The following is a 21764-nucleotide window of genomic DNA, read 5'->3' as shown; positions in this document are numbered from 1 at the left end:
CTTATGACCCAAACTAAACAAAAGAAATTGATAGAATTAAATCATATGGCCGAAAAAATTGTGTTTTCTTATATTCTATTTATAGTCTTGTGATGTTTATTTTTATGATGTTTTTATTTGTGCATTGTTTAGTTGGCCAAATTAGGATGTGCACCAAAGGCATTTTTGAGATTTCTTTTATGATTATTTGACTTGATGTCATAATGTACTTTATGATTTGAATTCAGATTTCTGTTTTATAAGCTTTATGTTATTTTGCATTTATGAAAACTTGGGTTTTGAGAACCAATGTTATTTTCAAGTTGCCTATTAAGGAATTGAATTCGATCAATATTACTTTTGTAGTATGTGACACAATTGTAATTTGTGAATTTTTGATCAAAACATAGTCCACGAAGATGCTGAGGATGTTTTCATAAGTAAAAATGAGAAAAATCTATAAAAAAAAAAATTTGATATTTTTTATGTTCTAATATTTTGCATTTTTGAAGGCCTCCAAGGCATTTATGGGCTTCGATAGGGCCAAGAAGTCGTAGTTACACTTAAGACTTCGAACATTGAACTAGAACTTTAAAAGATATTTCCAGAAATTCTGACAGTTCGTGATTTCAATCTACGAGTAGAAAGTTATGACTTCTACAAGTAGACATAATTTTTATATAGATTTTTGTAGTAGTTTATTTCATAATTAATTAGCTTGTGAATTTTTCCTTTTCATTTCCAAGGAAAAATGGTGACCCTTGGGATCCATCAAGCTTGTATAAACTCTTTTTTCAAAATGAATGAATCACTTTTTGGCTTGCAGAAACATCTACTATTGCAATTTAATTGCTTTCACTTGGTAGAATACAACCTGAGTTGGCCTTGTGGTGGAGAACATGTACTCTTGAAAAAGAGTTCACAAGTTCAAATCCCATTGGGGGTTAGAGTATGTACGTATTGTTTGTAGTGCAATTAGGTACCTTTCGAAAAGGAGTATGAGGTAGTCTCATATCACTGTCACCATACGTCAACCCAAAAACTATGGTTGGTGTCATGGACTACAAAAGCCCCTTTCCTTTCCTTTTATTTAGTCACAATACCATTGGTTCTACACCAAGCATTGTAGTCTGAATTTCTAATTCAAAAAAGTTTTCGGAAGGTAGTTAAGATGCATGTTTATGGGAGTGGCTTGCAATGGGGGCCAAGGTTCAAAGTAGCTCCCAAAGTAGCTCATTATAAGTTGTGTAATAAGTGATAAGATAGTAATTTAAAATGTTAAAAAGATAAATTAAAGATTTCACTTTGCCCATGCCTTGAGCGCTTGTACGGGCTAAGGATAAGAATGGGATGATACCTAGTAAGAGGTATGATTGATTGTCTCGTCTTCATGAGAGAGTATTATGGTTCTACATGTGTCACGTTGAAGGTCTGGAGTCTAGAGTGACCAATCCAAGGCAACTCAACACTTGAGGGTCTAGGGTCCAATGAGAGACCAATCTAGGGTAACTCAAGTAGTTTGACCATGTGATGACACTTGCTAATATGTAGCCTGAGTCTCATTCATAATTTTTTCTTATTTGCCTCTAATGGTGTACTTGTTGGATGTTACTTTTGATGGTGTATTTATTGTGAGTTGTTTACTTATTGATTGAATGTCATTTATTCTCGACAATTGACTTTTATTGATGAGTGTCAGCTATGTATTGTTGGTGCACTTCTTGTTGGTGATTTACTTTTATTGATGACAGTTGTTATTTGTTGAATTGTTCTTGGACGTGGTCTTTCACTTAAGGTGAATACCTTTCATTGACTTTATCTTGATTTGATATTGTATTATATTTGTTATATGGATATTGACTTTGTATGTGATGTTGGTATTGGAATGAATGTCCTTTTGATTTTGATTATATCTTCCTCTTGAGTAGTTTGTGTTGCCCTTGAGGTGGTTTTGGCTATTAGGATTCATTGCCTATGGTTGTTTTATGATTCGATTAGTCATTTGTGTATCATTCATTATCTTCCCTATGTGATGGGAGTGAAAGTCTGACTAGGTGACCACGTGGTCTGGATATAGTGTCTTCTTACCATTTGGGTCGCCCTCAATTTGACAAATGTTAGATGCTTGTGGATGCAGTTGTACCATTATCATTCTTATTCTTATCTTAGATACTTCTATTTAGTTTATGTATATATGCTATCATGTATCTTGTATTCTTATGTATTTGTATCTATTCTTGCATACCCTGTGACATGTGCAGTGGATGTTATTGATTGGATGTATTTTCATTGTATCAATTGTACATATGCATTTGCTTATAAGATAATGTATCTATGTTATCTCCTTACGATTCATGAACATGTACTGAAGACTTAACTAATTAATATAAAACTTCTTAAAAGTGACTCAACGTGAAGGAACCCTTGAGTGGAAACTATAATTGTAACTACTTATGTGCACTTGATGTGTATGTGTATGTGTATATTGCTTCCATATTATCATTTGATGTTATTTAAACTTTTTTTTCAAATAGCTCAATAAACATTTTAAAATGTTAGATTTATTTATCTTGGGTTCCCAAGCGGGGTGTTACATGATTGAGATTGTAGAATTGGGCTTTACATCCCACCAATTTGTGTTCATGTGAGGTTTATAAAACGTTTTCAATATCATTCGTCTCCATCTAATGAAAAGGGATCCATCTCAGGCATTTTGTCAAATACTTCAGGTGCAGTGTGCCTCGGGCGCTATCCTAATGGCGTTGAAGCGTAGATAAGTATGGGGACATTCTATCAAATGATTCGCAGACCTTGCAAATGCTTTTATTCAGTAGGTGTGTGCAAGCAGGTTTATATTCAAAGTTCGACTACGACACCTGCAACCCCAAATTTTGTGTGCTTCATATGCCATCTCAGTTACATATCATGTTCATTATCAAATTCTTTGCATGACATTGATTCATAATGGACTTGTGCCCACATTTTGAGAGAAGTTCTTCATTTAAGCGTTTCATCAAACAAAGCATAAGTGTGTCATAGATTTGATATCTACAATCTACAAGTGTATCCATAGATAATCTTGTGGCTATTTAATGGCATTTGACAATATCCTCGCAATTACAGTGTTCCATGAGATATATGTTTAAGGGATTTGTTAAATCGTTTGTGGCTTGTATATATACATCTCTTTCAAAGTATTCACATCAACATTAATAATATTGAAAGCTTACTTGCCCTATCACAAATTGATATAAGTTTTCAATCACCAGTACCTCAACTACCAAAGAAACCAAATTTGAAATAATACATACGCAAGTTGTCATCGTTGACAAACTGCCATGGGGAAAGTTATGACCATTCAAGAATGAGACTCAAAAACTTATGAAATTAAGGTTTTGATTTTAGTTAGAGTTGGGGTTCTTGAATTAATAGGTTAGGATTAGGGTGTCCCAAAGTTGTGGTTTTAGAAAGAGGGTGTGCATAGGTTAGTGAGGGGGAAAGTTGTCCAAGAGAAAACTTTTAACTTCAATTTGTGCTCTTCAAAATCCCAACTCCAACCTCTTAACCTTAACCTTTCAAAAAGTTCTGGTTTTAGGGAGAGTGTGCATAGGTTAGGGAGAGGGGGAATATTGACTCGACAGTGGAAAAGTTGGACCCTTAACCATTAACCTCTTTTAGTTAAGGTCTTAACCTTTTAGTTAAGACGTTAACTTTTTTACTAAGCCACTTTTTGTGTTGTGAGAAAATTGAAAAATAGCACCTCAACTTCAAATTCACATGCCTTTTAGCTCAGAACTTCAATTGTAGAAATTCAAAAGGCAATACGTAGCTAACAACAAACCGGATGATTTTAGACTCAAACAACTACCAAATTTTGGATAAACCCCTATCTGTTTCGGAGCTTGAACTTAGATGTTCCTCTCCACTTCTAGAGTAAAGAAATTTTAAAATTTGGAACAAGGTAATACCAAGGCAACAAACATAAAGTTAGCTTCCCTTTATTATTGGAAAACTAGATGTGATTTCATTTTGAAGGATAGAATACCTTCCCATCAGAAGGGGTCAACCATTTTCATAAAACGATCAAAAAGAATTAATGTGATTTTAATGGTCTCTTCCAGCAAGGGAAGGACCTTTGAGGTCATTAAAATTTAACACAAAAAAAATCATGAAGCGGCATGCTAGAAGTATAACCATTAGAGAAATTAGTGATTATGCAATAAGCACCCTTCTTGGTATTCAATCCAAACCTAGCCTTTTATGTAAATGGCAATGTTTAAAGACGTAATAACAAGGAAAGAATGAGAGTATTCCTCAATACTGTGGAGTTTATGTATCTTCCCTCAATTAACAATTTGTGAAGTAGAGTATATGTTTTCAAATAAGATCTTCCATTCTTAAGTAATTATGACCTTTTAACAATTATTCAACATAGAAAACAAGCGAATTAGCTTAGCAAATGTGAGAAATTCTTAAGACTGGAGAGACTATTGTTTTGAGAAATTCACAATACATGCTCCAAATCTATGAAAACCATGTTCGATTTCTAAATGCTGCAACTAACCATACATCTATTTTGAATCTGGTGGCTCTGGAAAGTTTTTGCACCACAGCTGAGATGGAATTGGACGAACTGGATAATGTGGACGTTGCTGCAAAGATAAGAAAAATCATACAAAATGAAGGGAGACTTCTGCAATACTAGACAATCAATAGAATCACAAAACAAGAAATAAAAAAACTAAATACAGATATGCAAGAAATGACAAATCTAAATACAAATATGGATATTGACCACATCCAAAGCTATTAAAAAGTGACTTGACATTACATATTTTTGTTGTATAAAATGAATTTGATCCTCACACGTTAGATGCTGTATTATAGAATCATTTTCTAGATATACACAAATATAGAAAAACCTTTAAGTTTCAACTTTCAACCATGAAATGCGTCAATTTAGACGGATCTGAATGCATGTTCATACAACTGTTGGTATAAGGCCTATCCTCTCTACAGAGACGAAGCAGAAGCTTCACTCTAGATTCTTCAGAGTTATGAACGCTGTGAATACATATATAAAGCATTGACAAAAGAAAAATCCACAGGAACCCACGTAAGGCTGGAGCACTCACGACCACTATTGTGAAGCTGTTTTCCATTAATTTTTTTCGAAGTCTAAAAGTCAGAAGTCAAATGCATGATACATGTAACATCCAAGAATTGTTTCAAGGTTTGATGGATCATTGCAAAAGGTGTGTCTTGTCTGACATAACCCTTGCCAAACAACCCTCAGAAATAGGTGCATTATTAAACTAAAATAAAAATGCATTGCCACAGCACATATATTTTGTATTACTCCCTTCTTAACAGAGCCTTTTAATCTCCACCAGTCCCCTTTGAGTAAATTAGGTAAATGTTATTATTAGTAAAACAGACTCTTAAATAATAATAAATAAATAAAGTGAACAAGTAAAATAGTTCTTTATTTATAAATTTAAATTAATGTGTCCATGTACATATTGAGCAAACAAAATTCTTGTATTTTTTAAAACTTGAAAAAATAAGAAAAGAAAATACCTCCAAACTCATATTTCTCAGTGGGAATTAATTTATTTCACTTCAAATAATCTGGAGCCCTATTTGCAAAGATATGGAAATGGAACATATTCATTGCATAAATCAATATGTTAATTAACAGAGAAATACTGATGTCAAATAAGGTTAGATAGGAGGAATAGGCAGAGAAACATTGATGGAGTTTTATGCTGGAACAATACCCATTCTTCATCTTTGAAGCATGGACACTGCAAACAAGCTGTTAAAAAAATGTTTTAGCAGTCAGAAATGTCTAGTTGAGTCGTTTACAATTACAATTTTTATCAACTACCAGTGATTTTTGGCTTTTTTTAATGATTTTATAGACACAATGGCAAGCTTTTTTGTCATGGCTGCTCAATTACAGATTTCTCAAACTAATACTTACAAGTTCTGCACGCACTAGCAGTGTTCTATAACTATGGATCATATTGATGAGGAAATTGCCTTGAATGGCCAATAGGATGTTCAAAGAAGATGTCAGGAAAAAAATTACCACACTTGATAAGGTGTTGAAACTTTTGGTCACCAGAAGTCTTCAGTTGGGAAGCCATGATCCAAAAAACAGGTAAACCTGATTGGGCCATGACACAATCTAGATTAACGGATCTATTGAAGTCTATCCAATGAAGCAACTCTTACATATATGCTCAATGAAAGCAATTTTAAAATGCTACGACGACTTTATCAGCTACCTGTAGCAAAAAAACTTGCATTGCACAAACTCAATGCTAGAAAGAACTTCAATATTTCCTGCAAATTGTGGGATTGGAAGATGAAGAAAGTTCTTTAGGGTCGCTAGTGGTGGTATTACAGTCTGAAGTTTGGGGCAGTAACACATTAACAACGAAGTGGAGACAAATAGAGGGATTACAAGAACATCTAATCACAAGTAGCCTCAAAATGTAATTGTTTGTTCACTATGAGATTTGCCTTAGCTGAAGCTGGTGCCTTTCTTGTAAAGGCATCAACTATGAACGGGAGATTAAGATATCTAAAGAGGCTAGAGAAAATGGAGGTGTCATAATGGTCCAAAATGGTGGCAGAAGACAAAATAGATAGAAGGAAGAGCATATGGATGAAACAAAATCATAAGTGAATGAAATGTGGGGTAATAGCATAAAAGAGTGCCCAAATAACAATCAGGCAATCAAAAACTACATGCAAGAAATAGTCAAAGAAAGCTTGTGAGCAAGGTGGAAAAGAGATTACTATATCAATCATTTCAATCCTTCATCTGACCCTGCACAAAAGAACTATGTAGAAGCAGAAATGCAATGGAAAGCAAAAATGTTAATGGATCAGCAATGAACTACTGCACACCAGCTTACATGTGAAACCAAAAAGGTGGACAATAGCCAAAAACAAGTGGCCAGACAGAAGATGTCGTGGTACTTAGGAGTTGGAGGCAAAATGGTGTTACATCATACCGTAATGTTACCTTTTTGAAAAAGGATTTCATTACAAATGTCAAATGACAAATAATAAATTAGAATCTTTAGAATAAAAGAATCTAAAATCAATATATTATATACTTATTTAAGTTTAATGAATGGTCAAAGGGCATGAAACAAAGATTTGTGACTCCCTCAAACATAAGATATAAAAGGGGGATCAACATATTTTGAGATCATTGGATCATCAATCAAGATTCAAGATACCTACCATCTTCTCCATGCGCATCATGTCACACAGCTCACTATCCCTTGAATTTGATCACCGAGGAACTTTGGTTGTCGTGCTCCATTACAGAAGGAACATGTTTGGCCGCAGCTGTATACCCAAATTGCCTGTTCAAATGTCTCAATCTTCATGTTACCAGGTGATCGATACATGCTGATGAGATTCTCTTCACAACAATTCTATTCGATAAACTCTATTAAACATTGAGGCATCATTCCATGGGATCGCGGGTACATTCCATACTGCTGACAGGGACAAGACATTTGGTGCAAGATTTGACTAAGCTAATGGAGTCAGCACTGTTACTTTAAAGGGGAATTTTGTCAAACATATTGCATTCCTTCTCAGCCGCAACCGTTGCTATTTTCCATTCACTTCTAAATAACTATAACATCTGTAATTATCATTTTTCATGCGACAGGGTTCCTCTGAGGCAATGTCAAACGATCAATGTGCTTTTTCCATGCTTGCCAATTTGAGATCTGCAACGTCTTAACATCCATTAATCATCTAAACATCTCACCATACACCAATCATATGGAGGGGTGCAGGCACATTCCATAGCATACTCAGAAGCCTGCGTGAACTGAGAATGGTTTTGAAACAGGGTCACCATGAGTATGTTTGGTACTTTGAGATCATTTCTTTATAACCTTGTGTTTCACAAAGTTCCTTACTTCATGAGGCACTGCAAAATAACAAACTTTTATAGAGGTTTATTAACTTCTTTCCTTTCATTTGACAAACCAGGTTAACATTTGGGCTGCAAAATGTGTTTTAGAGCTTCCCGCTTGGTTTTGTAGGTCAATGTTTGGTGTTCAAAATGGGTGTTTGAACTTTGAAGTGCTTTAATTAACTCCTTTTTGGGTAGGGAGGTTAAGAATTCGAATGAAATTACGTGTTTTGAACCCAATTTCTTGACCTCTTAACGTTTAAAGGTTAATGTTCTGATTGAAAACACGTGTTTTGAGAGCTTTCATTAACCTATCATAACTTGGGACTCGGGTGTTGGATTTCAATAATTCTAAGTGTCAGATGAAGCTGGGAACGAGACAGAGACCTTGGAATTATAAAATCACTAAATGTTTGATAAAAGTCTGACCATTCTGAAGCTTGAAGTGAGGCATGTTTTGGCTCATTTTAAACTAAAAAATATGGAATTTCAAACACTCGACCAGGGCAACAGGAATAGAAATAAAGTGAAAATAAAATAATCAGGTTTAGGTTAGAAAAAGAGTTCAAAAACAGCATAATATTAAGGAAAGGAATTGGCAAAGTATTATTGTATTAATCTATTTATCTCAACATAAATCTGGTAGAAAGATGCACCATTACTGGTCTTCCATCATCAAATACACCACCCCGAGTTGGGGGACTAGAGGTCCTGCCATAATTGTGGGCCAAAGGACCGAACGGTTCATTCCACGTCCTTGGGCTTGACCGAGGAAAACAATCTCCTGACATCCTAGCAAGAAATATGGGATAAGTAATTATTTCCCCAATTTCCATCACCGATCATGTTTAGAATCAATGTGAAATGTTTTATAGGAAGATGCAGCAGTACCATTCCCCCCTTATCAAACACACCACCCCAAGATGGATGAACCAGAGCTCCTACCATACTTGTGGGCCAAGGGGCCAAATGACTTGGAGGCTCATTCCATGTCCTTCAACTTGGCTGAGGAAGACAGTCTCCCGACATCCTATCAAGCTTCTCCATCGGATACCAAACTGGTTGACTGTGGAAAGTAAGATATGAAAAAGATATAAATGATTTTAGGATAGCAGATTTTAATAGAGATTATTTGAATGCAAGTTTCTTGATATAAATACTTTGATGTTTGATAATATTGTTTATAAGACCTAAGTTAAGATTTTCCCAAAAATTGACATTACAATCACCAACTATAGAGTTTTACTATAGATATTCTATTTGCAGATGAGTTACACTAGTTGAAATTGTTATTTTTGGATGATAAGCTAAGTTACATATCTGTTCCTTACAGGCCTATAGTAAAGTTTTCACACCATTGCCCCATTGCAAATAGGGACCCCCTCTTTCATTTTCTGCTTGAGCTGTCCTGGTAGTAGTGTGGTTATAAAGGTTTGGCCTTGTGTTTGGATTGGCCTTGTGTTTGGACCTATTCGAAACTAATTTTCAGATGGGTTGTCTTCAGAAAATCAGCTGATTCTTTTTTTCTAACCGATGGATCGTTATTCTAACTCACGGATTAGTGCAAACTTAGGTTCCAAACCTTCTTTACAATTATTGTGCATGGGTTTCTAGCATGGTTTCGATCAATTACAACTCATTTTCAAACTTGTCCTCAGAAAACTTTTGGTTGATTTTGATCATGAACTTGGTTTTAGCGCTTGATCATTTTGTTTATTGTTCACTAATGAGTCCATGGGCATAGAATTTGCTTAATCTGGAACGTTGAGATCATCTTAGGAGAAATTAAAATGAAATTGCAGTCTTGTCTTCAGAAGTTTTAATTATTCCAAGTAACTAGTTCTCTGTCATGATTGGATTGTTGTTTGTTTCCAAGGTCTTGTGGGAGTCCTAAGTCATGACTTGGAGTTATTTGATAAGTTAATGGGATTGATTTGAGGATGTTATCATGACTGGTTTGAAAATCAGACTTCATAAGTTTGTTTGCATTTCGATTGTTTTTTCCTTGGATTAGTTCCTTAAAACTAAGTGCGATATTTATTGTTTGATCCACGGATACATTCAAGCACTTTCATGAACTAGACTTAATATATTCTTGTCTTAAATCATTTCTAATTTTGAGCGTTGTACCAGCAATCATGTTCAGATAAAAAACAGAGACATTCACAAGGAAGTGAACAAAGGAAGGTGGAAGACAAGTTGAAGCTAAAGGCCAAGAATAGCAAATGAAAGAGGACTAGCCTGAAAGTGATTGAGTTCAAAGGACAGCACTTCAAGATGATGCACTTCGAAACTGGAACAAAGGAAAGATTATTCAATGATCAAGCTTAAGGAATTATCCCAAGATCAAACCATCATCAAGCAAGGACATAAGGAAAAGTTTGAGGCCGAGAGCAAAAAGAATCCAAGGACAAGATTCCCATCCGAGGAGTGATCTTGATGATGATCAATCCATACGAAGAAGTGGATTAAGGAAAATTTAATATGCCAAAGAAGAAGTTAATGTGTTCAAGGGATTGATCTCAGCACCCTACTATTATAAGGGGCCCCTTCTCCTCCCACCCCTGCAAGGATGCCCCATAGAGCCATAGCCTAGCCTATAATTTTCCCCGCAACAGGGATAGTTGAGCCTGATGCCCCAGCCGGATGGGCGGCTGTTCAATGAAAAAGAAGAATTCTAGACGATGGAGGTGGGAATACCAAGGCTTCAAGTATTGTAAAGTGCATCCAGCCAAGAGAAATAAGTACAAGAACGATGAAGAATCCCCAAGGATAAGGTGGTGGATGGAGAAGTTAGAGATCATGGAGTTACAACATGTAGGCATTCCTAGTATTGACATGAAGGAACTCAGTGAACTGTTACTTAAGAGCATTGATTTAGCTAAAAGGGAGGAGAATGGAGTGTACATCTTGGATGATGAGTTGTATGGTGACTAGGCGGCTTCCTTGTTTCTTATCAGTCCTTGGGCCATTGAAATTTTTCATTGGCTTATTTTGTGGTGCTTCATTTCTATTGGCTACTTTTGGTTGCACTAATTAGGGTTTGTAATGGATTAATCTAGATCATTGATTTCAAATCAATCTTGGTTGTTCATTGTAATTGGGGCTCCTATATAAACCCCGCCCCTCTCATTTGTAAAGCAGGACTTGTTGGAGATTTTGTTGGTAAGATAATGTCAAATTTGCTCTACTTTTCATTGTTGTGTCTTGCATGGTGAATTGTTGTGATCAAATTTGCATTATTGAACGGTGATCCATATTTCCTCACTTACCTTAGGATTTCATTTCATGTTGTTTAGCAGTAGTTTACTTGGATGAAAGAATTGTGGATGTTACTTTCTTGGCTCGAATATTAACTAGGCCACTAGCCTCTCACTGATGGTAGGAGTGCCTTGTGTCGTGAGCTAGTGAAAGTACTTAACTTCAATTGATATCCAATCTTTAGTTTGCATCCATTGATGGGATTGAAGAGGGTGGATATTGATTTGAAAACCATTTGAGTATATCCTTAGAAGCTTGCACTAGGTGGTGGAGTCATTGATTAAGCTACATCTAGTAGAGTTCAAGTCCATCCATGATTCCTTGCTTCATAGTAGAAGTAGATATAGAAATATAGGTTAGAAGTTGTTGCCCCACTTTTCACCCTGTAAAACATTTTGCAAAAGTGGAGAATTTTGTGTCTTAGTTAAGCCTAGGTATGTCCAAGTCTAGTTTTAAGTTCCCTTAGGTGGAAAGAATGTTTATTAGATTTTTCATCTTTCCCTTCCCCCACATTTCATAGCCTAATGGATTTTCCTTTATGTTGTGAGTCTTACGGGTAGCTTAGTACCTAATCCGATGGAGATTCTTGCAACATGTAAAAATTATTCACAAAACTGAGTTTGCTCATGGCTTACAATATTTTCCATGAAAAGAAGAAGCTTGCGGAAAATTGAGCTTTGCCTTCTCCTCCGCGGGTTTTCAACCCATGAAGGCAATTTCCCGCAAAGAGCAACAAACTATGCATACGAATCCATGTAAGAAGATAATGAGATATCTTATGGTAAATTCATGTTTTCACTATGATATACTACCTTGGGAATCATTCAAGGTTCATCACAATGCTCAAAATCATCTCAAGCGGAAAACTCAAAATTGACTTCTTGATGGGTTTTCAACCCATGAAGTTCGTTTTCTACCAAAGGCAATTGTAAAGGAAAAGAAACAAGGAAGTGGGTCCCTTTCGAGTTTCGTAGTCCTTTTAAACTTGTCCGAACCCAAAAGGAAATATTAACTCAAAAGATAAAGTTAAAAGAAAGCTTGGGTGGAGAAATGAAAATCATCTTCTCCTCGGCAAGTTTTCAATCCATGAGGACGATTTTCTGCATTCAAAAGAAAATCAACTTGGTAAGCGGATTGGACCCAGAAATTGTACACAAAACATCTTAAGATGATAACGGAAACAATCTAACCATTGCGGGAAAGATATACTAAGCAAAATTTGATTAGGGGGATATTTTCTTACAGGGTACTCCGTTTATAATTTCTCGAAACTTAATGGGAAATGGGAAAGTAGGTATGAAAGAATAGAAAGTTACCGTTGGGCCAACAGAAACAGTGAAAAGACGCTGAAATATCCATTAGAGGTCCCACATTTACTGTTTCAACGGATTTATCCTTTAATTTATTCGTGTGGCGCGAATCTTGAAGATCAACGGACGAATTGAGACTCCTATATAGATGGAAACGTAACAGTTACTCAAACTACTGCTTTTTCTTGAACTATTATTTTGTTAAAATTGCATGACTTTTTCAAATAGCCTGTATTTGTGAATTCAATATCCTGTTCTTTTTCTAGATTCAAATTTTCAACTCATTTCATTCTCAGACAGAATGGCAACCAGGTTTGCGGGTTTTGATGGGCTGAATGGAATCAAGTCCACATTGCAGAATTTCATAGCTACTTCACTTTGTTTTTATGATATGCAAGATTTTCAAAGGAGGTTGAAATTAGAGCCGATTCATCCCATAATTGAGAAGCTCCAAGGATGTGGCCTAGTGGAAGCAGCTGGTTTCCCGGTGGCAATCCAAGCTCCAGAATTGGTTTATGAATCCATAAATCACTACAATTCAGATACCAGACAGATTGTGTTACCAGGTGATACAATGTTGATCTCTATTGATAGGCAAACTGCAGTGAATTGTCTCTGAGTTCCAGAACGGGAAGAGTTGTCGGATTTGACAATGGGAGGAGCAATTTCTAAGTTCTCCGCTAAGAAGATGGTTTGGAGGAAGGAGATTATGCAATCTTGGTTTCAAAAACCGCAGAGCGCCAAGAGTAAGGTCCCTAAGACCCTTTTTGGTACCAATCTCAAACCCTAGATTGTAGACATTCTAGTTCTCTTGCACAAACTGAAAGGTGAGGTAGAAGCTCTATATTTCGTTGAACAATATTTCTTTTTGGTACAAGTTATCTGTTCAGATACTCAATATATTGACTGGGCTCATGAGGTAAGTGAAAATCTTTCCAATGCTCTTAGTGCTGCCAAGTTCTACAACACCTTATATATGTCTTCCTTTCTGATTTACATGCTAGCTTCTCTACAGTTATGGCCGAGCCTCCCAAGGATAGAAAATTTTCCTGATGATGTGAAGTGTTATGAGTTCTATCCATGTTTGCAATTGCAAAATAGTTATGCGGAGTATGTCAAAGTTAATGATGCATTCACTATGAGAATTTGCAGGGAGCTTCAGGGATGCCTAGAGAGGATATTCAACCCAAAGGTAATGGCGGCTATTAGCCAGTTTGGAAGCTATTTTATCCAATTCTCATCTTTCTCGTATTTGCGCCTTGCAGCTTTCGATGGATTCCCTTTGAAGCTACCCAGATATCTAAGCGACATGATCGTGCTGATTGAGATCATGAGGCAGGCGATCCAAGTGAACATGTTGAGTGGGAGCTTGAAGAAGAAGGGATATGAGTTCCCTATGAAAGTAGGAGCTTTCAGTTGCGAGTCCCGATCTGACGCAAAGAATATGCTTAAAGTGTTCGAGATGAGATACAAATTGGAGATTTATGAGGTCCTGAGACCTATGTTTGATCTGAACAAATACGCTAGAGAGTTGTTGCAAATTGGGAGTGTGATCAAACACATTACCACTGTTGAAGATTATTGAGAAGATTGTAAAGATGAATTTGAAAGTCGAGATTGTGCTTTCACCAGGCTCACAGTGGAGCAAATAAAAACATATAATATCAATCTTGATGTTGAAGGATTGCAGGATGATGAGCAACATATGTATAGTAATATATATCTGACTAAGTTAAGAGGCACTCCTATCAGTTCGGAGCCTTACAAAGATGTTGAGGAGGATTTAGACATCATGATGGACCAAATCATCAAAAGAACTAGAAAGTGGGTCGAATGGACTACTACGAAGAGTAGAAGTAAAAGTACATCAGCTCAAGCTTCTCCAGCAGCTGCAGCTCCTTCCTTCTCTCAAGGTGGCACAATAGGTGTAACCTTGGCCATCACTCAAGGGCCAGCTCAACCATCAGGGGGAGGTGACCAACCTCCAAACAAGAACACCCCTATGGCTAGGACTTGTCAGGATGGCTCCTTCCCAGTTATTGGAACCCAAACTGATGCTGAGAAGAAGACGGAGGAGTCAAACGATAGTGCCATTACCCCAGTTCCCTGTCCTCATGTCACCCCAATTCCCTCACCTCATCAAAGCCCAGTTCCACAAGTAAGTGCTACACTTCTACAACCAAGTAGCTCCCCAGTGCATATAGTGGATTTGGGAGATGGAAGGAGCAATAGCAGTGAATCTACTAGATCTGATGAGGCAGCTAAGAAAACCTCAAAGGCGAAGAAAGGCCAGAGCTCTTCCAAGCTCATTTCTCAGGCCCCAAAGAACCCCTCTTCGACTGCGATGGCAATCACTCCAATCAAGAAGAAGATGTTTAGCATAGACTCACTTGGGACGGCCTCTAAGGTGATAGGCATAGATTCCTGGTTGGAGGACACTTTGGAGAAAAAAAGAAAGAGGAAGGATGAAGGTGCTCCCAGTAAGGATAGCTTATCTCTTGCAGTTTGTTCTGGATCTGCTTTGAGTAAGGTTAAGAAGCAAAAGACCTTGTCTATCCTTCAACAAGATCCTGAAACTAGGTACCTAACAATGGAGATTGTGAAGCCCACCAAGGATGGGTGGATGGAAGATATGACCGCAGATGATTTCACTCTACACTCGGTGGATCTTGGAGAGGCCAGACACAACACCAAGGTTGGCTTGTGGAAGTCAACCAATGAAGTAATTGAAGGACAACTAGAGAGCCTCAAGTTGTCAAAGGTTAGGATGAAGACGGAGATAAAAGAGCTAAACAGATTTATTAGACAATTGGTCACTCCATTGGCAAGTATCTTCGGAATGTCAATAACAAGTAATCCTATTGCTACCGAAGCTCAAGCCCTTATCTCTCAGCTTTAAGAAGATAGGCACTTTGGCCAATTGATAAGGACTAGACTGAGAAGCTCAAATTAGAGGGAGTCTCTATTATAGAGCAAATTGGCAATGTCGTCCTAAGATTAGAAGTAGAGAAGGATAACATCTTGGCAAATAGAAATACTTTGGCCAGAGAAAGAGTGAAGAGTGATGATTGTATCTCTCTTCTGAAGATGATTATTCAAATGAAGGAAAAGGAAGCTGTCGAAGCAACAATCTTGCCCAAGGGAGATGAACCTTTGTTTGAATGGCTTCAAAGCATGCAGTTCAAATCAGAAATGATCCTATTAGCAAAGAAAGGACTTAAGGAAACAGAGGAGAAAGTAAAGAAGGGCCAAGACAGAAGTTTTGAGCTCATGAGGGGATTGCATACAAATTCGCAGACTAGTGGCCAAGGGAAAGGACTCATTGGAATAACCATCATGCAGGAAAATTTCTCCAAATTCATAGATAGTCTAACGAATATATCCTCCAGTAATCAAAACCGAGTTGCGAAACTCTAGAGACTCGACGGATGGATACACGTGGCCACGGAGGAATTGCAAGATCGATTGAATGTTGTGAAGGATTTAGCTAGGGAGCATTCTAAGTGGCTCTTGAGATACACCAACATACACGTGCCTACGCATGAAGAGCTAATCCCAATCATGGTTGCTGCTAAGGCATATAGGGCAAAAGTTGAAAAGGGAAAGAAGGCGAAGTGATTCATGTTCCGCCTCTTTCATTTTTTGATGTAATCATTGTAATACGACAAACTGGTTTCTTGCCATTTGTCATTCTTTTGAGGAGATGAACCGATTGAACTTCTATGGTAACGATCGTCTCAAAATCCTATATGTATGAAATTGAAAGATTAATAAAAGGTTGGCTAATTTTTGGTGTGAAGTACTTGATGTTGCAGAGTCAATTGAATGGTATTTTGTATCAATTATTTTCTGTTCCATTTATGTTAATTATTCATGACATGTTTTCTCTTTAATCTAAATTGGAGCACGGAACGAATAGAGTTTCATTCCCCTGTTTCGAAGTAGTGAACGGATGTGATAAGTAGTGTCATTGCATTTTCAAAGAGAAATCTCATTAGATGTTTTTTGCTTCAATTAATCTTTCTTTCTCTGTAGCCTAGATTCTAGCTGAATCTGTTTAGTATTAGTTATTATGCCACTTCAAGTTATTAAGCTTTGTGAGTTCATAAGATGTGTGGGTTCATGAACTTAATCAATTCTTCAGAAATCACTTCTTGCCTGAGTTAGACCCGGTTTAGGCCTGGCTCGGTTTTACCTCTCCTATTCTCGGGTCAAGAACACACCTCCATATAAGTTTTAGGAACAAAACATAATTCATTGCAAATCCACAATAGGGAGTTGTACCTATTAATCCAGAGAGAAGTTAGCCTTTTCAGAAAGCAACATTTCAACTATTTGTAATCAGATATTGTTCATAGTTTGGGCATTTAAGAGTTAGAATCAGAAAGAACAATTTGCTTACCAACAGAAGTTTACGTTGGAGCCAAACGAGAAAAGTCAAACCATATTTTCATTGCACATTGTAAAGCTAAACCTTTAGAAGTGCAAGCAGTTGATGTCCATTGAATGAATAGCACAAGTCCCCTAAGTGATTACGAGAAAATCACATTATATCACTGAGCAAGTATCCACCATTGAAGGGAACCTTGAAGTCATTTCATGATCTTACTTTGCAAGCTTAGCATGAGAGATGATCTTATTATATCAAGAGAGGATTGAGTGTTTGGTGTTTCTCCTTGAAACATAAAGTATTTGATTTTGCATCTTGTAGTGGAATAAAACTCACATCAACAAGGTCGAAGTTGAAATTTGATTAGCTCAAAATTTGAGTTTGGTTCATATTCTGTCCAAATTCATTTCTACTATGACAAATTCACTGAGAATTTGATATTTTGAACCCTAGTTGAATTCATAAGGAATTTCGCCTGACTTTTTAAACTGATTGACGAATCCGGATAGGATTTTGCTGTCTTGAGAGCGAATTTGGGGGAAAACGCCAAATTTTGTTTACTTTTCATTAAGTGCTTTTTGGACTTTTAATCTATACAAACTCCCTAGACCTAAAACAATAGACTTTTTGGTATGTTTGCATAGGCAGTTTTATGAAAGCAACAATTTGTATATGCACGTGTTCGAACTTCCCTTTGTCCTTTTGGTTTCCCTTTGCTTGCATTCGCACTTCAAGGTTGGGAAACAACCATTCACTATAGGCAACGATTCCTTTTTTGGGTCTGCAAATCTAAGACAGCTTTTCTTCTTAAAATGACAAATATAAAAAGGAGGTAGTGTTTTGTGATAGTCTAAATAATACTATAATATATTCATTGTTGATTGAGGTACTTTTCTAAGCTTTTTGTACATCCATCAGTTATAGTTTGTGTACATCTATTCATTACAGTTTGTGTACATAAAAGAGCTTTTTTCATTTTTCTTTTATTTATTGTGTAATCTTTGTAGAATTAAAGAATGGTTGCAAGTGCTTCTAGCGTTGGAAACACACTTCAAAATCAATAGATGCTCTCCACTTTGGAAATATGTGGAAAGGATTCGACCAATGCCAAGTGGAGGAGGTTATGTGTGAATTTGCAGCCATTGCAAAAAGGAATTTAGTAGCTCGTATAGTAGAGCGAGCACACATTTGTGTTTATTCCTCAAAAAGGCATTAAATTTTGTACCGGGAAGCCAAGAGTTAACGAAGTGTTACCTAAAAGCCTCCTTCCAAATCACATTGTGAACAAGTACATTCAAGAACAAAAACAAGCAGAGGAAGTTGTTGGAAGGGCAAATTCTTCTCATCCACTGAAAAGTGGTAGGCCTTCAAAGAAAGGGAAAATATCATCTATGTCTTCAACTACCAGTCCCAATGAACCACCCACAAAGGGCCATCCATTCTTGTGTTCTCAACAGCAAGTTGTAAGTAAGAACAATGGGACCCTTCGAAACATCATTTCAAAATGAAGTGAGAGACATTGTCAATCAGCAAGATGTGTCTATGCAAATGGATTGTCATTTAATGTTGTTCTCTCACCGTATTGGCAATACATAGTGGTAGCAATTAATGAGGCTCCAAAAGGGTTCAAGGGCCCTAGTTATGAGAAGATATGCACCACGTTATTGGATGATGAGGTGGACCGTGTAGAGGCTGCATGCTGCCCATCAAGGATTCATGGATTGAAACAATTGTGACAATAGTATCAGATGGATGGAAAGATGTGAAAATCATCCTTCAATGAATGTTATTGCAGTGTCTGTTCAAGGTGCCATGTTTTTTAAAGTTGTGGATTGTGAAGGAGAGGTTAAGGACAATCCTTTCATTGCAAGCATTCTCATCAAAGTCATTGAGCAAGTTGGCCCTAAGAATGTTGTTCAAGTAGTAACCAACAACGCCAAGAATTGTAGGGTTGACGGCTAATTGGTTGAGGAGCGATATGAACACATTTTTTGGACACCTTGTGTTGTGCAATCACTCAACCTAATGCTGCAAAAAAATGGCACTAAGGTTGAGTGGATAAAACAATGTATGAAGAGACACATGATATCCAAATGTTTGTTGCGAACCACCATATGACGCAAACCATATTAAGACAATTTTCAAAACTGGAGCTCTTGAAGGTAAGTTCAATTGTTTAAAATTTAACCCTGTTCTAGAAATCTAGTCACTTTAGAAAACTTTCTACGTTTTTAAATTTTAATTTTAATCTTGACTCCTAATTTTTAATTTATTATTGCTTTGATCTTAAAATAGGTTGTTGAGACCTGCTTTGCCTCCAACACTATTGTTTTTGTTAGTTTTGTGAATCTCTGATAGATAGAACTATTACAATCAATATGGGAACAATAGATACTCTTACTTGTACCACAGTAGAGTAGAGTCGTTCTTCAAATAATGGTGATCTTTGAATTGCTTACATGCAAAATCTCCTTCTATGTATGTTGCTGATTATTATGGAATGTATCTTGTATATGATAATGATCCTGCAAATTAGATTGCAGAGGAGAAGTACTCAAAGTATTTGTAATGTTTGTTATGCAGATCGTTGGGTCTAAGATGCCGTGAATAGATGCCATTCCCATCAATCTACATTTGATATATATAAGTGTGCAACGGTTATGACCCATAGAGTCATGACTCTACGTGGTCTTTGCCCACATAGGGTCATGCCTCTACAGGGCATAACTAATGATTAGTTAACAGTAAATCAATATTGCTTAATACAAGCAATCGGCAATGCCATCGACTTACATCATTGCCATCGGCAATAATACAAGACAGTCTGTAAATTATCTAATCTGTCGTCAATAGTATCAATCGCATGTTCATTGAAATCATTAACAACTCATATGTGTGTGTGTGTGTGTGTGTGTGAGAGAGAGAGAGAACAATAATAATGATTATCTAGATAAGTATGATACAGGTTTGCACATGACAGATTACTTCTACAGATGCTATACATCAACACTCCCTCTTAGCAAGGGAGAAGTAATATACTTTAGATTTCAGAATAGAATATCTGATTACTTTATCTAATCTTAACACTGTAAAATAGTGACTGGTCAAATAAAAAAATCACCAAGCTATGAACACTATTGTAATGTACATTATGATCTCTGATTGTTCGAAACAATATCTAGAGTAATCATAATAAATGTGTTATCTATGATCTCTAATTGCCCGAAGCAATATCCAAAGATGTCCATAGTAATAACATAAAAAATTTGTTACTCATGATCTCTAATTGTCCGAAACAATATCTAGAGATGTCCATGGTAACAAATGAGTTCGTTATCTATGATCTCTAATTGCCCAAAGCAATATGTAGAGATGTCCATGATAACGGGCCTTTCATTTGCAAGATCATCACCTTGCAAAAAATTACCTTCTAAATAAATATGTTCATGAAAGATCGTAACCTTTCATTACATATCTGATGTGACTAAACAACAATAGAAGCATAAACTCACATGAATTTAAAAAATTTAATTCAATATTCAATATTACAAATTAATCATACCAAGTTTTTCTCTTAAGTATTTCAACTTCACTTTAGCAAGAGGCTTGGTAAAGATATCAGCTATTTGCTCATTAATACAGATGTACTCTAGTTGAATGATTCTTCGATTCACCACATCTCGAATGTAGTGGTAAGGAATTTCAATATGTTTGGAGCGATTGTGGAAAACTGGATTGGTTGAAAGCTTGATGCAACTTTGATTATCACAATGAATCGCAGTGGGCTTCAAAGGTCTTTTGAACAAATTTGTTAACAGCTTCCATAGCCATACCACTTCTCTAGCACCTGAAGAAGATGCAATATATTCTGCTTCGGTGGAACTTAATGCAACTGAAGTTTGTTTTCTGCTGGACCAAAAAACCATACCAAATCCTAGACTGAAGCAATATTCAAAAGTACTCTTACGTTCAGTAGGACTACTTGCCCAATCAAAATCAGAATATCCATGAAGTTCGATGTTGACTTTATCATATTTGATTCTCATTCCAATAGTACCCTTTAGATATCTCAAAATGTATTTAGCTGCATGTAGATCTATCTTCTTTGATTCACACATAAATTGACTCAAGGTGTTAGTAGCTCAACATATGCCAGAACAAGTATTCACCAAATACATTAAAGATCCAATAATCTACCTGTAGTAAGTAGAATCTGTAGGTTCTAAATTGATCATATCATCCCTCAACTTGTATAGATTTACTTCCACAGGAGTAGCAGATGGTTTACATTCCATCATTCCAAATTTTGTCAAAATGTCGACTATATATTTTTCTTGATTTAGAAGAATATAGTTATTCTGTTGCCAGACTTCTAATCCAAGAAAGCAGTGAAGTAGACCTAAGTCTTTCATTTCAAACTCTGCTATGAATTTTTGTTCACATTTCTTTATGAAATGTTCATCACCTATTATCAACAAATCATCAACATATAACACAAGAATGATCATATCATCACCATCTATTTTGAAGTATAAGTTAGGATTAGCTTCATTTTTAGAATATCCTAACTTCATTAGATAGTTGTCTATCCTTTCATACCACACTCTAGGAGCCTATCTGAGACCATAAAGGGCTTTCTTTAATTTACAAACATGAGTTTTGTTGTCATTGTCACGAGTGTTGAATCCTTCTGATTGTTCGATATAAACTTCTTCAATTTTGCCATTAAGGAACGTTTTGACATCCATTTGATGAACCTTTCATCCCTTGGATGCTGCAATAGCCAAGATGGTTCTAACTGAAGTATATCTAGCAATTGGAGCAAATGTTTTTTTCATAATCAATGCCTTCTTTCTGTGAGAAACCTCGT

General features: G+C 36.3%; 1 protein-coding gene across 2 annotated transcripts in view; it reads right to left on the bottom strand.

Annotated features, from left to right (window-relative positions):
• Positions 1–4188: 4188 nt before the first annotated feature.
• LOC149580743 (uncharacterized) overlaps positions 4189–21764 on the bottom strand; it is a 62608-nt gene continuing 45032 nt past the window's right edge. For both annotated transcript variants that reach the window (XM_089793346.1, XM_089793355.1), the window contains exon 3: positions 4189–4631. In XM_089793346.1, coding sequence (XP_089649472.1) covers positions 4551–4631 — 81 coding nt within the window. In that variant the 3' untranslated portion in view covers positions 4189–4550. The remainder of the gene's footprint in view (positions 4632–21764) is intronic.

The sequence above is a fragment of the Cupressus sempervirens genome, chromosome 1 (assembly GCF_028749045.1).
Source record: "Cupressus sempervirens isolate cs-2001-9-10 chromosome 1, ASM2874904v1, whole genome shotgun sequence".
Taxonomy (NCBI): Eukaryota; Viridiplantae; Streptophyta; class Pinopsida; order Cupressales; family Cupressaceae; genus Cupressus; species Cupressus sempervirens.
The sequence above is the reverse complement of the archived record's forward strand: the minus strand, read 5'-3'. Positions and strand labels throughout refer to the sequence as shown.